General features: G+C 37.5%; 1 protein-coding gene across 3 annotated transcripts in view; it reads left to right on the top strand.

Moving 5' to 3' along the window:
• Positions 1–26444, top strand: part of SPECC1L (sperm antigen with calponin homology and coiled-coil domains 1 like) — a 157367-nt gene that overhangs the window by 101997 nt on the left and 28926 nt on the right. For 2 of the 3 annotated variants that reach the window (XM_014797330.2, XM_087423843.1), the window contains one exon: positions 2532–2634. In XM_014797330.2, the coding sequence (XP_014652816.1) occupies positions 2532–2634 (103 nt within the window). Of the gene's footprint in view, positions 1–2531; positions 2635–21814; positions 21879–26444 lie in introns of all 3 variants that reach the window. The other variant, XM_087423844.1, reaches the window with a different exon arrangement.

Consider the following 26444-nt stretch of genomic DNA (forward strand, 5'->3'; position numbering starts at 1 on the left):
TTCATATTTCTATTATGTCAGAAGCCATTTGGGACTAAGAAGTATTTATAATTTAGAAGAAGAAAATAGATGTCAAAAATTTAGCATACATTGTTTATAGGAATGACGAAAAACTGTTGGGATGTATTAAGAAGAATTGAAGAAGGGATAGGAATGGGTTTCAGAACTTTAGCCATATATTGACTTACAGGTTTGAAGATAAAATAGAATATTTAGCCGCTCAAATTCAAATTATGTACAGTCATGCACCACATAACGATGTTTTGGTCAATGATAGACGGCATATACGATGGTGGTCCCGTAAGATTAGCAGCATATAGCATAGGTGTGGAGTAGGCTCTACCATCTCGATTTGTGTAAGTACACTCTATGTTGTTTGCACAATGACGAAATCGCCTAACGACGCATTTATCAGAACACATCCGTGTCGTTAAGCGACGCATGACTGTACTTACTTTTAAAGCCCTGCCTCTAGGGGACCAGGCTCTTAGAATAGTGGTCCCATAAGCAGTGCGCCATTGGAACAAGTTGGGGGTGCAGTGATGAGGGTAGCTCAAGCTCTGCCCTGGCTGGTGCAGGGGAGAGCACTGTCCGCGCCTGTCTTTGTGTCCTAGGCGATAGGCTACCTGCGTGTGCCTGTGGGAAGGGCACCCACTCTTCCTGTCTCCCCTACTTAGAAGCTATCATCTTCAACAAGGCATCTCCTGGCCTTAGTTTCCTCATCTTACAATGAAGAAGTTACAAATGAGATGACCCTCCAGCTCTAGGGGGCTCTTTTCTGCAGCTTCTCATTGTGTCCATAGAGTTTACTCTTCTTTGATGCTTTTTAAGCTGTTTCAATAACAAAACGGACCTGGTGTGAGCCAGGGTAAACCTTTCACATACAATAATTGTAGTAATTTTTATTTTGAGCATGATAGAGATTTTTTGGCTTGCTTTTTTGCATTCATTCACATATCTTAACTTTATCTTCATTCTCTTTTCCTGTGTTCGGTGGTGTTATAACAAATTTGTTTGAACCCTTTAAACCAAAGCAGGAATCTAGTGGGCTGGCACACGAACATAAAAGTATATTTCTTCAAGGCAGCAATCTAATGCATGTTGAAATATTTTTGTATTTTGCTTTTGGTTCTAAGGTAAATAAAAATTGGTGTTATTTGAGTGCACCTCTCAATTGGAAAGGCTTCAGTTCTGAATGTGTACTCTTCGATTTCATAGCATGCTTTGAAGGGTGAATACAGACAAAATCAATGTGCTGAAGAATGCCAAGCCACTTGTGACATAATAACCTCTAAGACATTTACTGGGCTAGAGTCTCCACTTTACTTATAAAGTAATCACTGAAAAACAGACCAAGCTTTTAAGAGTCTGCTGCTTGTCGAGGGGCAGGTTATTTTACAGAGCATTCTCTCTGTCTCCAGGTAGTCCTTAGTGTTCCGGTTTACTTCTAAAGTAGCTACTGGAAGGAAGAACGTGGTAACTGATTGAGAAGGGTTGTATGCCTCCCCTGCTTCATCCGGAGAGTGATCACAAAATTTTTTTTGATTCAGTGTCTGGTCTGGGGCAGGATATTTATTCTGCCTCAAGGCAATTGGCAGTGCCCTAAAGTATCCCATATAATTTTAAGAAATGAGTTAGATATAGCCATTGTTTTTTTTTCCCAAGCTTCTACAGTATTTCCATCCTACAGGAAACTCTGAAGTTCCCTGAGGGGGCAGAGCCCTGTGTTGTTCACTGTCCATTGCCCAGCACTTGCACATTGCCTAGCACAGTGGTGCTCCATAAGGAGGAGGTATTGAATGTGTGTGTGTTTACAGAAAAATCCCATTTTCTATGCAAGGTAAAATTCTAGTTACCTGCAGTCAATTAAGAGTGTACAACATAGCAGTAAACACATTTGAGACATTTTATGGATGTTTTAAATGTTTATTGCCATCTTTTGTCTGATCTGCATCCCCCAGTTTTAAGCACCTTGAAGGCAGAAACTATGCATTATAACTGCACCTTGCATAGCCTTGTCCTTTATATTTACAGTAAGTGATTGTTTTTTTAAAAGATGAAATGATTGAGGATATAAAAGGTTGGAAACAAAAATGAGTAAAATAAAACCAAAGCATAAAGATTATGGAACGGTAAGGTATTGAATGAAAGGCAGCCATAACAACTTTCAGATGCTGCCAGTATCAGGTTGTTTTCCCCCCTTCTGAGTATCCTGGAATGTATTCCATTAATTGTGAATGCATGCTGTACTGAATCTTTGCCAGTTTCCGTGAGGATAATGAGTAGAGTCTCTCCCTCCAGGTAGCAGAAACCCCTGATAATCGTGGATCAGTGGGGACCCTGTAAAAGTTGGTAGGTAAAATCAAAGGAATGAAAAGATACATCTTGCCACTGGGTGCCTTAGTGTGTGCATTTATCTTGTTCAATAATGCAAACCAACACTGTTTTCTTCTGTTTGTTGGATTTCTGGTTTATAATGGTGCTCAAATAAAAAATATTTCAACCTTGGGTTCCTTATTTTCGCTTATCAGGGAAGAAAGGAAGGATCCTCTCTCAGCATTGGCAAGAGAATATGGAGGATCAAAAAGGAATGCCTTGCTGAAGTGGTGTCAGAAGAAAACAGAAGGCTATCAGGTAACCGTGTGGTTCCTTTGTCCCACATGAGCAATTGCCAAACCAAATGTTGGAGTGTCATAGCTTGCTACGTATCTCACGTCAGAAATGTTGAATCCTATACTGAACTTCAGAAACACATTCAACACATTCAAAGTCTACTCTAAACTTGGCTGAGTGTCACTTGAATGGAATAAGTTTCTTACCTTTCTAGAGTAGCTAATGTTTGCAGTACTTTTGTGTGTGTGTGTGACGAAGCTTAGCCTTGAGCTAACATCCGTTGCGAATCCGAATCTTCCTCTCTTTGCTGAGGAAGATGGGCCCTGAGCTAGCATCCATGCCCATCTGCCTCTACTCTATTTGGGATGCCACCACAGCATGGCTTGACAGGCGGTGCTCTGTTCTGTGGCCAGGATCCGAACCTGCAAACCCTGGGCCACTGCAGCGGAGCACATGAACTTAACTGCTACACCACCAGCCGGCCCCTGCAATACTTTTATTCAGCTATTATAGCAGTTTCTTATTTAAATCCTAGTTAAATGCTTTTGTTGAGGTCTCATCTGGACCAAGACTGAAAATATATTTATTTTACTTTAAATTAATATTTTAATTATCATGTTTAAAGTTTTCTTTTGGCTAAGTTGTTTTTCATAGTATTCCCCCTTCCCACTGTGCTGTCTGTGTACCCTCATCATTTCACGTCTTGACTGTTTTAATAGCCTGCCCTTTCTGCCCGTCTGTTGTCTTTCTGTTGGTTTCTCTCTCTCTTTTTTTCTTTCAATATTTTATTCCGGTTTTATTTTAAATGCTGTTAAATATGACATTTGGAGAAGTAGTCCTAATTCTACTCAAAATGGAAACCTCTAAACTATTTCCATTAGAAAGCTAAAAAGTAGGGCCAGCCCCATGGCTTAGCGGTTAAGTGCACGCGCTCCGCTGCTGGCGGCCCGGGTTCGGATCCCGGGCGGGCACCGACGCACTGCTTCTCCGGCCATGATGAGGCCGCGTCCCACATAGAGCAACTAGAAGGATGTGCAACTATGACATACAACTATCTACTGGGGCTTTGGGGGAAAAAAAATAAAATAAATAAAAATTAAAAAAAAAAAAAAGAAAGCTAAAAAGTACAATTTAGATTCCCAGCATCCTCACATATGATTTTAGGTACAGAGACTCTTCCTAGCCTGCAGCCACCGTTCTCGATTGCCATTTCATATTTTGGTGCAATTGCACTGAAGTACAACATGAGAAAGGAATTAGAGTTCTGTATTCTTGGTCTCATCACGTCAGCCCTCATCTCACCAAAATGACATAAAAGAACTACCTGCAACATTTCCCAACAGTTTTTGGGTATAAGAGATAATGAAGTAGTGGAGGAACAAATTAAGAAGATCTGCCATAAATAAAGCCCTTTTGGACAAATTTGTACATAATTTCAGGCAGTAATCCTCAACTCATTTAGGATAAAAGAGCCAAGTGTATTGCAATGGACTTTCAGTTCTTAGAAAGTCAAATAAATAGTCAGTGAGGATTTACTAAGTGTCTACATGTCTCCAGCTTCCGTTTGATAAAAAGGAGACTACTAGTGTTGGCAAGGATGTGAAGAAATTGGAACCGTTGTTCACTGGTGATGGGAATATAAAATGATGCTACCACTGTGGAAAAAAGTGTGGTGGTTACTCAGAAAATTAAACATAGACTTACCATATGATCCACAGCAATTTGCCTCTCGTGTATATATCTACCCAGAATAATTAAAAACATGGACTTGATCAGATATCTGTACACCTGTGTTCATGGCAGCACTGGTCACAATAGCCGAAAGGTGAAGGCAACACAGGTGTCCATCGACAGATGGATGGGTAAACAGAATGTAGTATACCCATACAGTAGAATATTATTCAGCCTTAAAAAGGAAAGAAATTCTAACATATGCTGCAACGTGGGTGAACCTTAAAGACATTATGCTAAATGAAACAAGCCGTATACAAAAGGACAAATATTTTTTGAGCCTGCTTATATGAGTAGTCAGATTTATAGAGACAGAAAGTAGAGTGGCGGTTGCCAAGGGCTGGGGCAGGGCCTACTGGGGGGCAGGGGGAAGAGTACAGAGTTTCAATTATGCAAGATGAAAAAAGTTCTGGAGATGGATGGTGGTGATGGTTGTACAACAATGTGAATGTACTTAATGCCACTGAGCTGTACACTTAAATATGGTTAAAATGACAAAATTTATGTATATTTTACCACAATAAAAAAAATTACTTAGCAGAAAAAAAAAGTAAAGGATTGGGATACAACCAGGTAGAAAATCAGCAGGGACGTACAAGACTTGAACTATATACTATATGTATGAACTAAATACTAACTAGACCTGTAGGACGTCTATGGAACACTCTACCCAACAACAGCAGAATACACATTCTTCTCAGTTGCACATAGAATATTCTAGGATAGGCTATATAGTGAATCATAAAACCAGTCTCAATAAATTTGAAAAGATTGAAATTATACAGAGTATCTTTTCTGATCACAATGGAATAAAATTAGAAATTAATAACAGAAGGAAAATGCACAACATACCAAAACTTACGGGAAGTATTTTTTATTTATTTATTTATTTATTTTTTCCCTCAAAGCCCCAGCAGATAGTTGTAGGTCATAGCTGCACATCCTTCTAGTTGCTGTATGTGGGACGTGGCCTCAGCATGGCCGGAGAAGCAGTGCGTTGGTGCGCGCCCGGGATGGAACCCGGGCCACCAGCAGCGGAGCGCGCGCACTTAACCGCTAAGCCACGGGGCCGGCCCAGGAAGTATTGAAAGCAGTTTTCAGAGGGAAATTTATAGCTGTAAACACCTACCTTTAAAAAGAAGGAAAAAATCTCAAATCAGTAACCCAACCTTCCACCTTAAGAAAGTAAAAAAAGAAGAGCAAGCTAAACCCAAAGCAACCAGAAGGAAGAAAATAATAAAATTTAGAGCAGAAATAAAAGAAATAGAAAAATAGTAGAGAAGATCAAATGAAACCAAAAGTTGGTTCTTGGAAAAGATCAACAAATTGACAAACCTTTAGCTGATTGATAAAGGAAAAAAAAAGAGAAGACTAAAATTACTAAAATCAGGAATAAACGAGGAGACATTACTAATCTTACAGAAATAAAAAGGATTAAAAAGGAATGCTATGAACAGTCGTATGCCGACAAATTGGATGACCTGTATGAAATGGACAAATTCTTAGAAATACACAAACTATCAAAATTGACTCAAGAAGAAAGAGGGGCCGCCCCGTGGCTTAGCGGTTAAGTGTGCGTGCTCCGCTACTGGCGGCCCAGCTTCGGGTCCCGGACGCGCACCGACGCACCGCTTCTCCGGCCATGCTGAGGCCGCGTCCCACATACAGCAACTAGAAGGATGTGCAACCATGGCATACAACTGTCTACTGGGGCTTTGGGGAGAAAAAGAGGAAAAAAAAAAAAGAAGAAAGAAAATCTGCATAGACTTATAACGACTAAAGAGATTGAGTTAGTAATCACAAACTTCCAACAAAGAAAAAGCCCAGGACCAGATGGCTTCACTGGTGAATTCTACCAAGCATTTAAAAGAAGAGTTAACACTAGTCTTTCTCAAACTCTTCCAAAAATAGAAGAGAGAACACTAACTCATTCTGTGAGGCTAAAATTATCCTGATAACAAAGTCAAAAAAAGACGTCACAGGTAAAGAAAAGTACAGACCAATATTCCTTATGCAAAAATCCTCAACAAAATACTGACAAAAGGAATCCAGCAGCAAATAAAAAGAATTATACACCATGACCAAGTGGGATTTATTCCAGGAATGCAAAGTTGGCTCAACATATGAAACTTAATCAGTGTAATACACCATATCAATAGAATAAAGAGAAAAAAACCACAAAGTCATCTCAGTAGATGCAGATTTGGCACAATTCAAAACCCATTCATGGTAAAAACACTTAAGAAACTAGGAATAGAAGGGAACTTTCTCAACCTGTTAAAGGACATCTATGAAAAACCCACAACTAACATCATACTTAATTGTAAAAGACTGGATGCTTTTGCCCTAAGATCAGGAACAAGAAAGGATGTTCACTCTCACCACTTAAATTCAGCATTTTAATTTGAAGTTCTAGAGAGGGCACTTGGGCAAGAGAAAGACATAAAAGGTATTGAAAAGGAAGAAGTAAAACTATTTCTGTTTGCACATGACATGTTTGATACCTTAAAGAATTCACATAAAAACTGTTAGAACTAATAAATTCAGCCAAGTTGCAGGATACAAGGTCAATTTAAAAATCACTTGCATTTGTATATACTAGCAAAGAAAACGCTAAAAATAAAATTAAGACAACACTTCCATTTATAATAGCATCAAAAAGAATGAAATACATAGAAATAAATTTAGCACAGGGGGCACAAGGCTTGTACGCTGAAAACTACAAAACACTGCTGAAAGAAAATCTAAGTAAATGGAAAGACATTCCTTGTTCATAGATTAGAAACTTTGATACATGCTACAACATGGATGAACCTTGAAAATATTGTGCGAAGTGAAAGAAGCCAGACACAAAACTCCAGCCTGAAAGACTTGGATACTCCAGACCTGAAAGCAGGTATAAAACTGATGCTCTCAGCTTTGCTTAGTGGCAAGAACATCTGTGCTGGTGGCTACGAGTTTAATCTAGGACTGAAATCTCAAGCATAAATTAATATTGTACAACCACCTAATTTTTTTTCTTTAGAGCATTTTTTGAGATATGCTTCACATAAGTTATAATTCACCCATTTAAAATGTACATTTTAGTGTATTCACAGAATTGTACAACCATCATCACAATCAATTTTAGAATATTTTCATCAATCCAAAAAGAAATCCTTTACCCATTAGCAGTCACTCCCCATTTGCTGTAGGCATCCACTAATCTACTTTCTATCTCTAAAGATTTGCCAATGGTGGACGCTCCACATAAATGGAATCACATAATATGTGGCTCTTTGTGACTGGCTTCTTTCATTTAGCATAATATTTTCAAAGTTCATCCGTTTTATCAATACTTCCCTCCTTTTTATGACCAAATAATATTCCGTTGTATAGATATATACACCACATTTTGTTATCCATTCATCCGTTGATGGACATTCGGGTTGTTTTGGCTGTTAGATATAATGCTGCTATGAACGTTGTGTATAAGTTTTTGCATAGACATAAGTAATTATCTTCCTGTCCATCTTCTACTCTGCTGCCGAAATGACTTGAAATTGTGATCTGCTTATTTCTCTTTAAGCTGCTTCCCCTTTGCCATTCGGTCAAAGTCCAAGGGGAGCAAGACCCCTTATGATTCATCTGGCCCCTATGTAGCCTTATTGACTCCTCCTCATTCTTGAGGAGGAATGAAATCCCCATTCTAACCTTGGCCCCGAATGCCCACCGTCCTCTCACTCCACCCCTTCCATGTGGGGAGTCTCTGCTCAGTCAGCTAAGAAGTTAGCGTCTATGCAAAATTGTTTTTGTCCCTGCCCCATCCCTGCAAGGGTTCATCCCTGCAAGGGTTCATCCCGAGACATGCCCCTCCCTCTGCTCCTTACAGAGCCCATGGAGCACAGTTCTTCCTTGACTGGACCTCAGTCCAGAACAGAACATTTTCTGTGTTTCAGAGCATATTCTTTGGGGGTCTTTGCATCTGTATTTCATTTTCCCTGTGTTCCCAAATTACAAAGGATATATCATAAGGGTATTGAAGTTGTCAGTTTGTGTATCTGTCTTCCTTTCTAGACTGTAGCTCCTTAAAAGGGCCTATCTTTGCCTCCTCAGCGTCTAGCATAAGGCTCAGCACATGGCAGAGCTGAGTAACTGTCAGAACCTGTATATTGAATATAATGGAATACATTGGAGGTTCACTTTTAGTACAGTGGTTCTCAAACTTGTATGTGAAAACTTGTGAAGATTGTAGAAAAAGTGCAGATTCCTGAGAACCACCCCTAAAGATTTGTAGTTCAAGAGGTATAAAGTGAGACCCTAAAATCTGCTGCTTTTTTTTTTTTTTGGTGGGGAAGATTAGCCTCGAGCTAACATCAACTGCCAATCCTCTTTTTGCTGAGGAAGCTTGGCCCTGAGCTAACATCCGTGCCCATCTTCCTCTATTTTATGTGGGACGCTGCCACAGCATGGCTTTGATAAGCAGTGCGTAGGTCTGCTCTTGGGATCCGAACCTGCGGAGTGCGCGAACTTAACCACTATGCCACCTGGCCGGCCCCGCTAAAATCTGCATTTTTACAAGCACTGCAGATGATTCATAGACCATACTGAGAATCAGAGAGAGTAGTAATTAAGACCTTGGACTTGAGTGTTAGATAAGGTTTGAATGTCAACTCTTAATGTGTGCCCTTATGCAAATTACTTAGCCTCTCTGAGCCTCAGTTTCCTCCTCTATAAAATGGAGGATTAACTAAGGCAGTCACGTACATTTCATGGCTTATGCTACACGTTTAATAGATTTTTTATTTATTTTTATTTTTTCCCCCCAAAGCCCCATTGGATAGTTGTGTGTCGTAGCTGCACATCCTTCTAGTTGCTGTATGTGGGACTCGGCCTCAGGATGAACGGAGAAGTGGTGCCTCGATGCGCACCCGGGATCCGAACCCGGGCCACCAGCATCGCAGCGCGCGCACTTAACCACCAAGCCACAGGGCCGGCCCTACACGTTTAATAGATTTTTAAGTTATTTTCTTCTATGTTATTGGATGTCGTCTTGTAACATAAGCTTTAAATTTTCCTAGACTGCCACTTAAATTGAGTAATTTTAGATAATTATAAAGTACCTCCCCTTGATTATGGAACTTTGCCAAGCATCAAGTTGATTAAATAATTAAATAGTCAGGGCTGGCTTGGTGGCTTAGCAGTTAAGTTTGCGCACTCCGCTTCGGCAGCCCAGGGTTTGCTGGTTCGGATCCTGGGCACAGACCTATGCACTGCCCATCAAGCCATGCTAAGGTGGCGTCCCACATAGAACAACTAGAAGGATGTACAGCTATGACATACAACTATCTACTGGGGCTTTGGGGAGAAAAAAGGAAAAAAGGAGGAAGATTGGCAATAGATGTTAGCTCAGGGCCAATCTGCCTCAAAAAAAAAAGAAATAATCAAGTTGATTGAGATAATTCAAGCATTACATCAATCATTTGACTAATGTCTCTTGGTTCCTTCCTATGTAAATTCTCTGATTCTATGATTTTAAGGTAAATTGTGTTAAGTTAAAAAAATATACACAAATCAGTTACTTAGGAACTTCAATAAATAATTAAAATTTTTTTCATTTACTGGGTACTTACAATTCGGGAGGAAACATAATGCAAAACATTATAGTTAACATCCATAAAGAAAAGTTTTTGTACGCTAGACAGTCTTGTGCTACAAAGCCAATTTCCTCCTTACTTACTTTCTACGGACACTTCTGTAATGATGTATATGGATGGCTTTTTTTTGTTTGTCTGGCTTTCGTTTTCCTATGAGACAGAGATCTGTTCTTGATGTTTAAAAGTAGATAAGTTCCTGGGTCTTTTATTTCAGGGTCTGTGAGGTAAAATTGAATAGTCTGAAATGCATAATCTTTTTAAACTGAAAGATGTATCTGATAGAGCTCTTAATTTGTCAAGAGCCATATAAGAAGTGCCAGAGCCGTTTCCTTATCTAGCTGTAAATATGAATGAGCATACCCATCCTTTGGAACCAGCAGTTTGGGACCAGTCGTTTGGTCTCTGACTACTCTCAGTCTGCAGGGGGGGTGGGTTGTGACACTTGACTAGCTCACTAGAGCAGGAGCTGTTACGTGACACTAAGCACATACTGCTTTCTCAAGCCCCGCATGCATCATTACTGCCGGGGCCATGCATGCTTTATGTCGTCGGAGCTGTCTAATCAACGGAGATAGATTCCCTAATACCCGTATCATCTTACTTTGACTCTCTTAAGAGTCATCCTAAAATAATTGTACTAATCACTGTAATTTCGTTAACCCTCCATTATAAAACAAGCCCTTGTGATTTGCCTTTTGTCTAACAAATACATTTTTCTCTTTTAAATTGTGCTCTGTCACTTATTGTTCATTGGGGTTTTAGAATACTAGAATGTTATTGTTGAAAGGACCTTGAAGTTCTGATTTATTGTCAGCTTTACAAATGTGGGACTGAAACCCCCAATAAGGATAAATGACTACCTCACGTCTATATCATGAGTCCATGGCATTACGTAAACAACCTTTGGTACTATTGCCTTAAGGATTAACTCAGCCCTTTTTTTTTAAAATCAGTGCCTCAGTTTGTATACAATTATGTTTTTAAATTTAAATTTAATTTAAATATGCAGTTAACTTGAATAATTCTTAAGTGCTTATAGAGAGAAGTGATGATCTGCTGCCCTATTCCATCATCTCTGTAATTTCTCCTTCCCAGAGGCAACTACTTTAAGTTCTTTTTGCTGTTTCTTTAGAGATTGACAATACAAGATTGGTAATACAAGAGTAACGAGGTAAAAGAGAAAATAATTTATACTTTCAGTAAACTTTTCTTTGGTTCTAAATTTTATATTTAATAGCTTCTGTTGTACCATTGTTTTCTTGTTCTGGAACAACCTAACTGAATATAATCAAGGAGCCTCTAAAGGTTAATTTAAGAGAGCTTTACTTTGGATGAAAAATCTCATTGTTTTCTGATAAAATGCCAGACCTAGAAATGGATTAGTTAGTCCAAAGGATAATGAAAGCACTTAATCTACTACAAAATATTTTAATAAATGAACAAAAGCTTTTAGTACTGCCTGAGGTAATTTAATCTCAAATAAGCATTAAGAATGCAGTTTTATTGAAGGATTTGCTCATTAGTGGTTGGGCCGAAGAAGAAAAGATTGTACATTTCTTAGCGGAGATTAGTGGAATCAGAAGAATTGATGCACTTGAATGATTTAGGAGTGATGGTTTTATGTGCTATGCTTTACTTCCATTCTAGCAATTTTTCCTAATATAAAAATTAACTTATCAAATACATACCAAGCTCTGTGCCAGATAGTATGCTGGGTGTTAAGCAGAAATCAGGATATAAAAAGGTAGCTCCTGTTCTCAGGAAGCTTGTGGACTAGTCAGCATCAGTATTTACACATCAGTAATTAAAACTCAATATGGACTTCTGTTTATGGTTATGATAGAATATCAGACCAAACTCTGCTGAGAACTACTATAAAAGTTGTTTAAAATACAAAAAAAAATAATAATAATAAAAATAGCTTTGAAGGCACTGGGGACTAACTAAGGCGGCCAGGACAAATTTGGCAGGAGCCAACAGTGCAGAGAGAAAGAAAACGCATTGAGTTGAGCCCCGTATTTACCCCTGCTCTCTTAAACCCCTGTAGCCTTTGTCAGCTCCTGGCATGGGGCAGAGACCAAACAGAAAGCAGTGGTCCAGAGCTTGTTTCAGAGTCCCTAGGCTGGGAGGCTAAAATCTGAATTCAGAGCTCCTAAGGCAGCCAAGATTTGAGGGTCTTCAGTCCCAGGGAAAAGCCAGTCTCAGAGTACTGAACTCAAGTGACTTAGCTTTTGCCCTCAGGGTATGTGTCACATCCTAAAATGTGTGGAGGTAGATTTAGAGAAATTCAGCAAAAAGCTGCTCCCAAGAGGATAAAAACTTAAGCACAGTTTTTGTTCTCGTAGTACTAGGGAGACAAAAATTAGAGATCAAGGCCAGCCAAAGAGGAATGACCTTGGCAAACAGCCCAGGATTTCAGTTGAGACCTCAAAAGAACTATGCCTTACAAATAAAGGTTGGCTGGAAGAGATCAGCTTGAAATTCAGCTTCAAAACTTTCACTGATTGGACCAAGGTGATCAGCCCTTACTCTAGGTATGCTCCAGAAGAAACATAAAACCTCTCTGGAGGGAGATGACATCATCCAGCCCTTTACACTCTGATACACAGTGTCTTACATTCGATCAGAAATACCAGGCATGCCAGTGAACATGATCAAATGACTGAAAATCAAGAGAAATAACAAGTAATAGGAAAGAACTTCAGGTGATCCAAATATTGGAACTCTTAGGCCTTTGGAATAGCTGATTAATGTGTTCAAGAAAATAGACGAAGCAAAAAACCAAAAAAAAAAAAGTAGATGAAGAGAGAGAATTTTACCAGAGAATTGGAATCTATAAAATAGAATCAAATGGAAATTTTAGAACAAAAAAAGACAATAGCTGAAATTAGAAACTCAAATACATGTGTTTAACACCACACTAGACACAATAAAGATTTGTGAATTGGAGGATTGATCATTAAAAATGTCCATAATGAAGCACTAGAAGATGAAAGGATGAAAAATGCATAAGACCATAGTAAACACATGGAACACAATAGAAGGTTTAACACATATGTAATTGGAGTCCTCGGAGAGGGAAGGATAGTGTCACAGTAAAACTGCTAAAAGTCCAAGTCAGTGAGAAAAATCATAAAAGAGAGAAAAAAGATACTAGATTCAGAGGAGTAGTGATGAGATTGGCAGCTGACTTCTAGTAAGTCAACAAAATCAGAATTTGTCACCAGCAGGCCCACTCTGAAAGAAAAAGAAATTCTTCCAGCAGAAAGAAAATGATCCCATAGGGAAACAAAATTGCAGGAAGGAATAAAAAGAAATGGAAAGAATAAGTATATGGGTAAATATAAATGAATATTGACTATGTGTGCAGTATAATAAAAACGTCCTGTTTAAAGATATACTTAGGTTAAAAATATAAGATAAAATGTCTCAAGAGGTTGGTGGGGCAGTAAATGTAATTAACACGTTGTAAGGTCCTTGATTGTCCAGAAAGTTATAAAATTCTTAATTTATGGTATATATTAATAAGTTAAGGGTCACATGCTATATAAATCTCTAGGGCTGCACTGTCTTGGCCACGTGTGATTATTGAGCACTTAAAATGTGGCTAGTCTGAATTGAGATGTGCTCTAATCATAAAATACACACCAGATTTTGAAGATGGAAAAAAAGAATGTAAAATATCCCATTTAAAAAATATTGATATGTATTGAAATGATCACATTTTAATATATTAGGTTAAATAAAATATATTAATGTTATATATCTTTTTTTTTTTTTTTTGAGGACGATTAGCCCTGAGCTAACATCTATTGCCAATTCTCCTCTTTTTTGCTGAGGAAGAGTGGCCCTGGGCCACTAAAGATAAAAGACTAAAGGTAAAAGAATGGAAAAAGGTATACTGTACAAACACTAACCAAAAACTGGGAGAGCTATACTAATTTCAGACAAGGTACATGTCACAGAAAGAAATATTACTAAGGATATAGGGGGCATTTCATTTTGATGAAAGAATCAAAATAACTACAATAGTCCAGGCAGTCTCGGGAAACACAATTGGAAGACCTACACTGCCCAATAAGAAGACTTCACAGGCACTTGCAGGACATCCTGAATTTGCATGTGTCTAATAACATAGCCCCAATGAACATGAAGCGAAAACTGACAAAACTGAAAGAGAAATAGGCCCTCAGTCATATTTGGAGATTTTAACACACCTTTCTCAGTAACTAATTAAAGAAGCAAACAGAAAATTTTAGTAGAGCTGTAGAAGATTTGAGTAACCACTATTAACCAATTTGTCCTGACAGCTATAAGATACTGCACCAGACGCTGCAGATTGCACATTTCTTTCACTTGGCCACAGAATGTTTATCAAAATTGTCCATATGCTGAGCCTTGTAGCAAGTCTCAAATAATTTCAAAGAATTAAAATCTTCAGAGGAAGTTCTCAAAATGAAAGGATGAATATGATCTAATCTCAACAGATGCAGGAAAAGCTTTTGATAAAATTCAGAACTGTTCATTATTATTATTTTTTTTTTTTTAAAGATTTTATTTATTCATTTTTCCCCCCAAAGCCCCAGTAGATAGTTGTATGTCATAGGTTCACATCCTTCTAGTTGCTGCACGTGGGACTCGGCCTCGTGTTGGACGGAGAAGTGGTGCCTTGGGGCTTGCCCGGGATCCGAACCCGGGCCGCCAGCATCAGAGCGCGCGCACTTAACCGCTAAGCCACGGAGCCGGCCCTTGTTCATTATTTTTAAAGAAAGGAAAAAGTTTGTAACAAACTAGGAAGAGAAGGAACTTTCTTTACTCTGATAAAGGTTATCAAGAAAAAATCTATAGAAGACATCAAGCTTAATGGTAACATTGAAAATTTTCTTCCGGAGATGAGGAAAGCAACAAGACTGTCTGCTCTCACCACTTCTCTTCAACGTTGTATTGAAAGTCCTAGCCAGGCCAATAAGGCAGAAAGAGAAATAAAAAGTGTAATGATTGGAAAGAAAGAAATAAAACTCTTTATTCACAGATATAATTATCACGTAGAAAATCCTAACAAAGCTGCAAATAAAATATTAGAATTAATAACAAATAATTGAAATTTTTTTTTTTTTTGGTGAGGAAGAGCAGTCCCGAGCTAACATCCATGCCAATCCTCCTCTTTTTTGCTGAGGAAGAGTGGCCCTGGGCTAACATCTGTGCCCATCTTCCTCCACTTTATATGGGACGCCGCCACAGCATGGCCTGACAAGTGGTGCATTGGTGCACGCCCGAGATCCAAACCCCGGCTGCCAGCAGCGGAGTGCGCACACTTAACCACTACGCCATGGGGCTGGCCCCTGAAAAAAATTTTAAAGATCTAATTTTTATTATCATTTGAAAATCAAGAACATGGAATAAATCTAATGCAAGATGTATAGAACAGAGAAAAATACGAAATATAATTGTAAGAAATTAAAGAAGACCTAAGTAAATGGCATGATATGCCAAGTTCATTGATTGGAAGAGCAGATAATGTATAAAGTAAATGTAATCCTAATCAGAATACCAGCAGGATTTTCTTCTCTTTAATGGGAATCGACAAGGTGATTAAAACATTTTCATGGAAATTCACATGGTCAGATAGCCCAGGCAGTCTTGGAAAACAAAGTTGGAGGACTTATGCTACCGAATAAGAAGACTTCAGGGGCTGGCCCCATGACATTGTGGTTGGGTTCAGCGTGTTCCACTTTGGTGGCCCAGGTTTGCGGGTTCAGATCCCCGGCGCGGACATACACCATTCGTTGGCTATGCTGTGGCGGCAACCCACATATAAAGTGGAGGAAGATTGGTACAGAGGTTAGCTCAGGGCTGACCTTCCTCAAGCAAAAAAAAAAAAAAAAGAAGATTGGCAACAGATGTTAGCTCAGGGCTAATCTTCCTCAGCAAGAAATAAAAAAAAAAAGAATTCACAGGCACTTCATAAAAAAAGGATATCCCATGGCCAGTAGACATTGCCGATGGAATTTTAAAGTGTTTGAGCACTTTGGAAAACTGTTTGGAAGTATGTGCTGAAGCTGAATGTTCACATGTCACAGGAGCAAGCAGTTTTACTCCCAGGTTTATACCCAACAGAAATGCATACATGTGTTCACCAAAAGACATGTATGAGATTGTTTACAGTCTTGATAAGAGTGAAAACTGGAGACAACTCAAATATTCATCAAGAGGTAAATGGATAGATAAATTGTGATATATAGAGTACTGTATTGAAACAAAAAAGAGCAAACTGTTGCAACATGGATGAATCTCACACACATAATATTGAGAAGAAGCGGCCAGATATGAGAGCACAAACTGTGTGATTCAGTTTAATTGAAGCCCCCAAAGTGGCAGGATGAATCTATTATGATGTAGTGGTGGTTACAGTAGTGGTTACTCAGAATAGTGGTTACTTTTAGGAGGGTCAAGGGAGGCTTTCTGGGTTATAAATACTGGGTAGCTAGTACTTAGAAAAAATGGAAAAAATATGAATTTTGTCATTTTCTACATAGACAATTTTGTCATCTATAACTAAAGATAGTTTTAATTCTTCCTTTACAATCTAGATCACTTTTATTCCTTTTTCTTGACTTACTGCACTGGCTGGAAGCTCCAATACAATGTTGAATAGAAGTGATGGGAGTGGATATCCTGTCTTGTTTCTGATTTTAGGTCAGGGGTCAGCAAATTTTTTTCTTAAGAGACCAAACAGTAAATATTTTAGACTTTGTGGGTCGTAAGTCTCTATTGCAGCTGTTTGACTCTGCCATTGTACCTCTAAATTTACCATAGATAATACATAAATGAATAGGCATGGCTGTGTTTCAATCAAAAGAGGCAGGAGGGCCATAGTTTTCTGACCCCTATCTTAGAGGGAAAGCATTCAGTCTTTTACCATTAAGCATAATGTTAGCTCTAGGTTTTGTCAATGCCTTTGATCAGGCTGAGAAAGTTCCCTTCTATTCCTAGATTGCTGAGAGTTTTTATCAGGAAGTGATGCCAGATTTTGTCAAATGCTTTTTCTGTATCTGTTGAGATGATAATATGGTTTTTCTTTTTTGATTTGTTAATATGGAGAATTGCATTCATTTATTTATTTTTAAAAATCTTTTTATTGTGGTAAAATACACATAACAAAATTTACCATCTTAACCATTTTTAAGTGTGCAGTTCAGTGGTATCTCATTGTAGTTTTGATTTGCATTTCCCTAGTAATTAGTGATGTTGAGCATCTGTTCATGTGCGAGTGGCCATTGGTACATCTTCTTTGGAGAATGTCAATTCAAGTCCTTTGCCTAGGGTTTTTGAATAGGGTCGTATGATTTTTTGTTAAGTTGTGGGAGTTCTCTATATATTCTGGATATTAATCCCTTATCAGATATATGATTTGCAATTATTTTCTCCCATTCTGTGAGTTGCCCTTATAAGTGCAGTTTGTCTTATTTTTTTTGTTTGTTTATTGCTTGTGCCTTTGGTGTCATACCCAAGAAATCATTGACAAATCTAATGTTGTACAACTTTTTTTTTTTTTAAATTTTTTGTTTATTGCAGTAACATTGGTTTATAACATTGTAAAAATTTCAGGTGTACATCTACTTCTATTTCTGCATAGATTACATCATGTTCACCACCCAAATACTAATTACGACCCATCACCACAAACATGTACCGAATTATCCCTTTCACCCCCTCCTCCCTCCCCCCTTCCCCTCTGGTAACCACCAATCCAATCTCTGTCCCTATGTGTTTGTTTATTATTGTTATTATCTACTACTTAATGAAGGAAATCATACGGTATTTGACCTTCTCCCTCTGACTTATTTCACTTTGCATTATACCCTCAATGTCCATCCATGTTGTCACAAATGGCTGGATTTCATCGTTTCTTATGGCTGAGTAGTATTCCATTGTGTATATATACCACATCTTCTTTATCCATTCGTCCCCTGATGGGCACTTAGGTTGCTTCCAAGTCTTGCCTATTGTGAATAACGCTGCAATGAACACAGGGGTGCATATACCTTTACAAATTGGTGTTTTCAAGTTCTTTGGATAAATACCCAACAGTGGAATAGCTGGATCATATGGTAGTTCTATCCTTGATTTTTTGAGGAATCTCCATACTGTTTTCCATAGTGGCTGCACCAGTTTGCACTCCCACCAGCAGTGTATGAGAGTTCCCTTCTCTCCACATCCTCTCCAACACGTGTTGTTTCCTATCTTGTTAATTATAGCCATTTTGATGGGCGTGAGGTGATATCTCATTGTAGTTTTGATTTGCATTTCCCTGATAGTTAGTGATTTTGAACATCTTTTCATGTGTCTGTTGGCCATCTGTATATCTTCTTTGAAATGTCTGTTCAGGTCTTTTGCCCGTTTTTTAATTGGGTTGTTAGTTTTTTTGTTGTTGAGATGTATGGGTTCTTTATATATTTTGGAGATTAACCCCTTATCAGATGTATGGTTTGCAAATATCTTCTCCTCATTGTTAGGTTGTCTTTTTGTTTTGTTGATGGTTTCCTTTGCTGTGCAGAAGCTTTTTAGTTTGATGTAGTCCCATTTGTGTATTTTTTCTGTTGTTTCTCTTGCCCGGTCAGACATGGTGCTTGAAAATATGTTGCTAAGACTGATGTCGAAGAGCGTACTGCCTATGTTTTCTTCTAGAAGTTTCATGGTTTCAGGTCTTACATTCAAGTCTTTAATCCATTTGGAGTTAATTTTTGTGTATGGTGTAAGGTAAGGGTCTACTTTGATTTTTTTGCACGTGGCTATCCAGTTTTCCCAACACCATTTGTTCAAGAGACTTTCTTTTCCCCATTGTATGTTCTTGGCTCCTTTGTCAAAGATTAGCTGTCCATAGATGTGTGGGTTTATTTCTGGGCTTTCGATTCTATTCCATTGATCTGTGTGTGTCTGTTTTTGTGCCAGTACCATGCTGTTTTGGTTACTATAGCTTTGTAGTATATTTTGAAATCAGGGAGTGTGATACCTCCAGCTTTGTTCTTTTTTCTCAGGATTCCTTTAGCTATTCGGGGTCTTTTGTTGTTCCATATAAATTTTAGGATTCTTTGCTCTATTTCTGTGAAAAATATTGTTGGAACTTTGATAGGGATTGCATTGAATCTATAGATTGCTTTAGGAAGTATGGACATCTTAACTATGTTAATTCTTCCAATCCAAGAGCACGGAATGTCTTTCCATTTCTTTGTGTCGTCTTCAGTTTCTTTCAGAAATGTTTTATAGTTTTCAGTGTACAGATCTTTCACCTCTTTGGTTAAGTTTATTCCTAAGTATTTTATTCTTTTTGTTGCAATTGTAAATGGGATGGTATTCTTAATTTCTCTTTCTGCTACTTCGTTGTTAGTGTATAGAAATGCAACTGATTTTTGTATGTTGATTTTGTAACCTGCAACTTTACCGTATTCGTTTATTACTTCTAAAAGTTTTTTGGTGGATTCTTTAGGGTTTTCTATATATAAAATCATGTCATCTGCAAATAGTGACAGTTTCACTTCTTCCTTTCCAATTTGGATCCCTTTTATTTCTTTCTCTTGCCTGATTGCTCTGGCTAGGACTTCCAGTACTATGTTAAATAGGAGTGGTGACAGTGGGCATCCTTGTCTGTTCCCGTTCTTAGAGGGATAGCTTTCAGTTTTTCACCATTGAGGATGATATTAGCTGTGGGTTTGTCATATATGGTCTTTATTATGTTGAGGTACTTTCCTTCTATACCCATTTTATTCAGTTTTTATCATAAATGGATGCTGTATCTTGTCAAATGCTTTCTCTTCATCTATTGAGATGATCATGTGATTTTTATTCTTCATTTTATTAATGTGGTGTATTACGTTGATTGATTTGCAAATGTTAAACCATCCCTGCATACCTGGAATAAATCCCACTTGATCATGGTGTATAATCTTTTTAACGTATTGTTGTATGCGATTTGCTAGTATTTTGTTGAGGATTTTTGCATCAATGTTCATCAGTGATATTGGCCTGTAATTTTCTTTTTTTGTGTTGTCCTTGTCTGGTGTTGGTATCAGGGTAATGTCAGCTTCGTGGAATGAGTTAGGGAGCTTCCCCCCCTCCTCAATTTTTTGGAAGAGTTTGAGAAGGATAGGTATTAAGTCTTCTTTGAATGTTTGGTAGAATTCACCAGGGAAGCCGTCTGGTCCTGGACTTTTATTTTTGGGGAGGTTCGTGATTACTGTTTCGATCTCCTTACTGTTGATTGGTCTATTCAAATTCTCTACTTCTTCTTGATCCAATTTTGGAAGGTTGTATGATTCTAAGAATTTATCCATTTCTTCTGGATTGTCGAATTGGTTGGCATATAGCTTTTCATAGTATTCTCTTATAATCTTTTGTATTTCTGAGGTGTCTGTTGTAACCTCTCCTCTTTCATTTCTGATTTTACTTATTTGTGCCTTCTCTCTTTTTTTCTTGGTGAAAGGTTTGTCAATTTTGTTGATCTTTTCAAAGAACCAGTTCTTGGTTTTATTAATTTTTTCTATTGTTTTTTTGGTCTCTATTTCATTTATTTCTGCTCTGATTTTTATTATTTCCCTTCTTCTACTGATTTTGGGCTTTGTTTGTTCTTCTTTTTCCAGTTCCTTTAGGTGCATTGTTAGATTGTTTATTTGAGATTTTTCTTGTTTGTTCAGATAGGCCTATATCGCTATAAACTTCCCTCTTAGAACCGCTTTTGCTGTATCCCATAAATTCTGGCATGACGTATTTTCATTTTCATTTGTCTCTAGGTATTTTTTGATTTCTTCTTTGATTTCTTCATTAACCCAGTCGTTGTTCAGTAGCATTTTGTTTGATCTCCACGCATTTGTGGCTTTTCTGATTTTCTTCCTATAGTTGATTTCTAGTTTCATACCGTTGTGGTCAGAAAAGATGCTTGGTATTATTTCAGTCTTCTTAAATTTATGGAGACTTGTTTTGTGGCCTAATATGTGATCAATCCTGGAGAATGTTCCATGTGCATTTGAAAAGAACGTGTATTCTTCGGTTTTTGGATGGAATGCTCTGTATATATCTGTTAGGTCCATCTGTTCTAGTGTGTCGTTTAAGGCCAATGTTACAACTTTTGCCCTGTGTTTTCTTCTCAGAAGTGTTATAATTTTAGGTCTTACATTTAGGTCCTTGATCCATTTTGAGTTAATTTTTGAATATGGTGTAAGGTAAGGGGCCAACTTAATTCTTCTGCATGTGCATATCCAGTTTTCCCAACACCATTTTGTTGAAAAGACTGTCCTTTCTCCATCGAATAGTCTTGGCACCCTTGTCAAAAACTATTTACATTTATTTATTTATAAATAAATAACCTCATCATTTATTTCCAGTCTCTCTATTCTATTCCATTCTCTCCCTGTACCAGTACCACACTGTTTTGATTACTGTAGCTATGTAGTAAGATTTGAAATTAGAAAGTGTGAGTCCTCCAGCTTTATTCTTTTTCAAGATTGTTTTGGCTATTTGGGGTCCCTTGAGATTCCATATGAATTTTAGGATGAGTTTTTCTATTTGTACAAAAAATGTAATTGGGATTTTGATAGTTAGATTGAGTTGAATCTGTAGATTGCTTTGGGCAATATTAACTATTAACATTAACAATATTGAGTCTTCCAATCCATGAACATGGGATGTCTTTCTGTTTATTTATGTCTTCTTTAATTTCTTTCAGCATGTTTTGTATTTTTTATTGTACAAATCTTTCCCCTCCTGGGTTAAGTTGATTCCTGAGTTTTTGGGGGTTTTTTGATGCTATTGTAAATGGAATTTTGTAATTTCCTTTTCAGATCATTCATTGTTAGTGTATAGAAAAGCAACTGATTTTATTTGACTTTGTATCCTGCTACTTTGGTGAGTTAATTTCTTAACTTTAACAGTTTTTTCATGGAATTTTTGGGGTTTTTTACATATAAGATCATATCATCTACAGAGATCATTTTACTTCTTCCTTTCCATTTTGAATGTCTTTTATTTCTCTTTCTTGCCTAATTGTTCTAGCTAGAACTTCCAGTACTATTTTGAATGGAAGTGGTGAAAGTGGACATCCTTCACTTGTTCCTGATGTTAGAGGAAAAGCTTTCAGTCTTTCACCATTGAGTATGATGTTTGCTGGGGGGTTTTCATATATGGCTTTTATTACATTGAGGTAGTTTCCTTGTGTTCCTAGTTTGTTGAGTGTTTTTATCATGAAAGGGTGTTAGCATTTTATCAGCTGCTTTTTCTGCATCAATTGAGATAATCATGTGGTTTTTTTCCTTCATTCTGTTAATGTGGTATATTACACATTAATTGATTTTCACATGTTGAACCATCCTTGCATTCCAAGAATAAATCCCACTTGGTCATGGTGAATGATCCTTTTAATATGCTGCTGAATTTGGTTTGCTAGTATTTTGTTGAGGAGTTTTGCATCAGTATTCATAAGGGATATTTTTCTCTAGTTTTGTTTTCTTGTTGTGTCTTTGTCTGACTTTGGTATCAGGGTAATATTGGCTTCATAGAATGAGTTAAGGGGTGTTCGCTTCTCTTTGCTTTTTGGAAAAAGTGTGAGAAGGATTGGTGTTGTTTCTTCTTTAGATGTTTGGTAGAATTCACCAGTGAAGCCATCAGGTCCAAGGCTTTTCTTTGTCAGGAGGTTTTTGATTACAGATTCAATCTCTTTACTAGGTAAAGATCTACTCAGATTTTCTATTTCTTCATAATTCAGTCTTGTTAGGTTTTGTTTTTCTAGGAATTTGTCCAGTTCATCTAGGTTATCCAGTTTGTTGGCAAACAATTGTTTATAGTGCTCTCTCATAATCCATTTCATTTTTGTAGAATCAGTAGTCATGTCTTCACTTTCATTTCTGACTTTAGTAATTTGAGTGTTCTCTCTCTTTTTCTTAGTTTGTCTAGCTAGAAGTTTGTCAATTTTGTTGACCTTTTCAAAGAACCAACTTTTGGTTTCATTGATTTTTCTATAATGTTTTTCTATTCTCTATTTTCTTTATCTCTGCCCTAATCTTTATTATTTCATTCCTTCTGCTAGCTTTGGGTTTAATTTGTTCTTTTTCTAGCTCCTTAAGATATAAAGTTAGTTTGTTGACTTGAGATCTTTCTTATTTCTTAATGTGTGAGAGTTTATAGCTATAAATTTCCCACTTAACATTGCTTTTGCTCTGTCCCATAAGTTTTGTTACGTTGTGTTTTAATTTGCATTTTGTTTCTAATTATTTTCTAATTTTCCTTGTGATTTCTTCTTTGATTTTTTGTTTGTTTAAATAATTTATTTTTGAATGTTAAACCAAACTTGCATTCCTGGGACAAACTCCACTTGGTTATGATGTATTATCCTTTTTCTGTATTGTTGGATTCAGTTTGCTAAAATTTTGTTTAGAATTTTTGCATCTGTGTTTATGAGGAATATTGTTCTATAGTTTTCTTTGTTTATAATGTCTTCTTTTTTTTTTTATGGTGAGGAAGATTGGCCCTGAGCTAACATCTGTGCCAATCCTCCTCTTTTTTTTTTTTTTTTATATGTGGGATGCTGCCACAGCGTGGCATGACAAGCAGTGTGTAGGTCCATGCCCGGGATCCGAACCCGCGAACCCTGGGCAGCTGAAGCAGAGTTTGTGAACTTAACTACTGTGCTGTTGGGCCAGCCCCAGTTTCTAATGTCTTTACCAGGATTTGGTATCAGAGTAATGACCTCGTGGAATGAGTTGGTAAGAATTCTCTTCTTTAGTTTTCTGGAAAAGGTAATGTACTGTTGGTATTATTTCTTCCTTAAACATGTGGTAGAATTCTCCAGTGAAGCCGTCTGGGCCTGGAGTTTTTTTTGTGGAAAAGTTTGTAACTACAAATCCAATTTTTTATATAGATACTTCCTCTTTTTTTTTTTTTTTTTTTAATTTTTATTTATTTTTTCCCCCAAAGCCCCAGTAGATAGTTGTATGTCATAGCTGCACTTCCTTCTAGTTGCTGTATGTGGGACGCGGCCTCAGCATGGCTGGAGAAGCAGTGCGTCGGTGCGCGCCCGGGATCCGAACCCGGGTCACCAGCAGCGGAGCACGTGCACTTAACCGCTAAGCCATGGGGCCGGCCCTATATAGATACTTCTTGAGTGAGCTTTGTTTGTGTCTTTCAGGGAATCTGTCCATTTCACCTGAGTTATTGAATTTATTGGCATAAACTTGTTCATAATACTCATTTATTATCTCTTAGATATTTGTAGAGTCTGAAGTGTTGTCTCTGCTCTCATTCCTGATACTGCAATTTGTGTATTCTCTCTTTTTTCCTGATTAATCTCGCTAAAAATTTATCAAATTTATCTTCTCAATGAACTGGTTTTTTATTTTATTTATTGTTTTTGTTTCTCCATTTCAGATCTGTACTCTGGTCTTTATTTTATTTTATTTTTAAGATTGAGACTGATATATATATATTTTTTTTTGTGAGGAAGATCAGCCCTGAGCTAACATCTGCCAATCCTCCTCTTTTTGCTGAGGAAGACTGGCCCTGGGCTAACATCCATACCCATCTTCCTCTACTTTATATGGGATGCTGCCACAGCATGGCTTGCCAAGTGGTGCGTCTGTGCACGCCCGGGATCCGAACCGGCGAACCCTGGGTTGCCTTAGTGGAGCGTGCGCACTTAACCACTTGCGCCAGCAGGCCGGCCCCTAGACTGATTTTGTTTTTATTGAAGTATAGTTGACATACAATATTGTATTAGTTTCAGGTGTACAACACAGTGATTTGACATTTATTTACATTACAAAATGATCACCCTGATAAGACTAGTAACCATTTGTCACCATACAAAGTTATTACAATATTGTTGACTATATTCCCTCTGCTGGACATTACATCTCCATGATTCATTTATTTTATGACTGAAAGTTTGTACTTCTTATCCCCTTCACCTCTTTGGCCCTTCCTGACCCCGACTGCCTCTGGCAACTGCCGGTTTGTTCTCTGTATCTATGAGTCTGTCTGTGTTTTTTTTTGTTTGTCCATTTGGTTTGTTTTTAGATTCCCCATGTAAGTGAAATCATATGGTATTCTTTCTCTGTCTAGCTTATTTCACGTGGCATAATACCTTCTAGATCCATCCATGCTGTCACAAATAGGAGGATTTCATTCTTTTTTTTATGGCTGAGTAATATTCCCTTGTATACCACATCTTCTTTATCTGTTCATCTGTTGATAGATGCTTAGGTTCTTTCCATATCTTGGCTATTGTAAATAATGCTGTGAACATGGGGGTGCGTATATATTTTCAAATTACTGTTTTTTTATTTTTTGAGAAAGATTAGGCTGAGCCAACATCCATTGCCAATCCTCCTCTTTTTTCTGAGGAAGATTGGCCCTGAGCTACCATCCGTGCCCATCTTTCTCCATTTTTTTTTTTTTTTTTAAATATGTGGGATGCCTGCCACAGCATGGCCTAACAAGTGGTGGATGGGTGCACGCCCGGGATCTGAACCTGTGATCCCCGGGCTGCCGAAGCAGAGCATGCGAACTTAACCACTACACCACCAGGCTGGCCCCAGTGTTTTTGTTTTCTTCAGATAAATACCCAGAAGTGGTATTGCTGGATTGTATGATGGTTCTATTTTTAATTTTTTTAGGAACTTCCATACTGTTTTCTGTAGTGGTCGTACCAGTTTATATTCCCATCAACAGTGCACAAGGGTTCCCTTTTTTCCACATCTTTGCCAACACTTGTTATTTGTTGTCTTTTTGATAATAGCCATTCCGACAGGTGTGAAGTGACATCTCATTGTGGTTTTGATTTGTATTTCCCTGATGATTATTGATGTTGAGCCATCTTTTCATATCTATTGGCCATCTCTTATCTTTGGAAAAATATCTATTCAGGTCCTCTGCCCATTTTTTAATTGGATTGTTTGGTTGGTTGGTATTGAGTTGTATGAGTTTTTTATATACTTTGGATATTAACCCCTTATCAGATATATCATTTGCAAATATATTATTCTATTCAGTAGATTGCCTTTTTGTTTTCTTGATGGTTAACTTTGCTGTGCAAAAGCTTTTTAGTTTGATGTAGTCCCATTTGTTTATTTTTGCTTTTGTTGCCCTTGCCTGAGGAGACAGATTCAAAAATATATTGCTAAGATCAAAAAGAGTTTACTATCTACATTTTATTCTAGGAGTTTTGTGGTTTCAGGTCTTACATTTAAGTCTTTAATCCATTTTGAGTTTATTTTTGTCTATGGTATAAGAAACTGGTCCAGTTTCATTCTTTTGCATATATCTGTCCAGTTTTCCCAACACCATTTATTGAAGAGACTGTCTTTTCCCCGTTATATATTCTTGTCTCCTCTGTTATAAATTAATTGACCACATAGGTGTGGGTTTATTTCTGGGCTTTTTATTCTATTCTATTGATCTGTGTGTCTTTTCTTTTGCCAT

This window comes from Ceratotherium simum, chromosome 35, assembly GCF_057802395.1.
Source record: "Ceratotherium simum simum isolate JZ-2026a chromosome 35, ASM5780239v1, whole genome shotgun sequence".
NCBI classification, from domain to species: domain Eukaryota; kingdom Metazoa; phylum Chordata; class Mammalia; order Perissodactyla; family Rhinocerotidae; genus Ceratotherium; species Ceratotherium simum.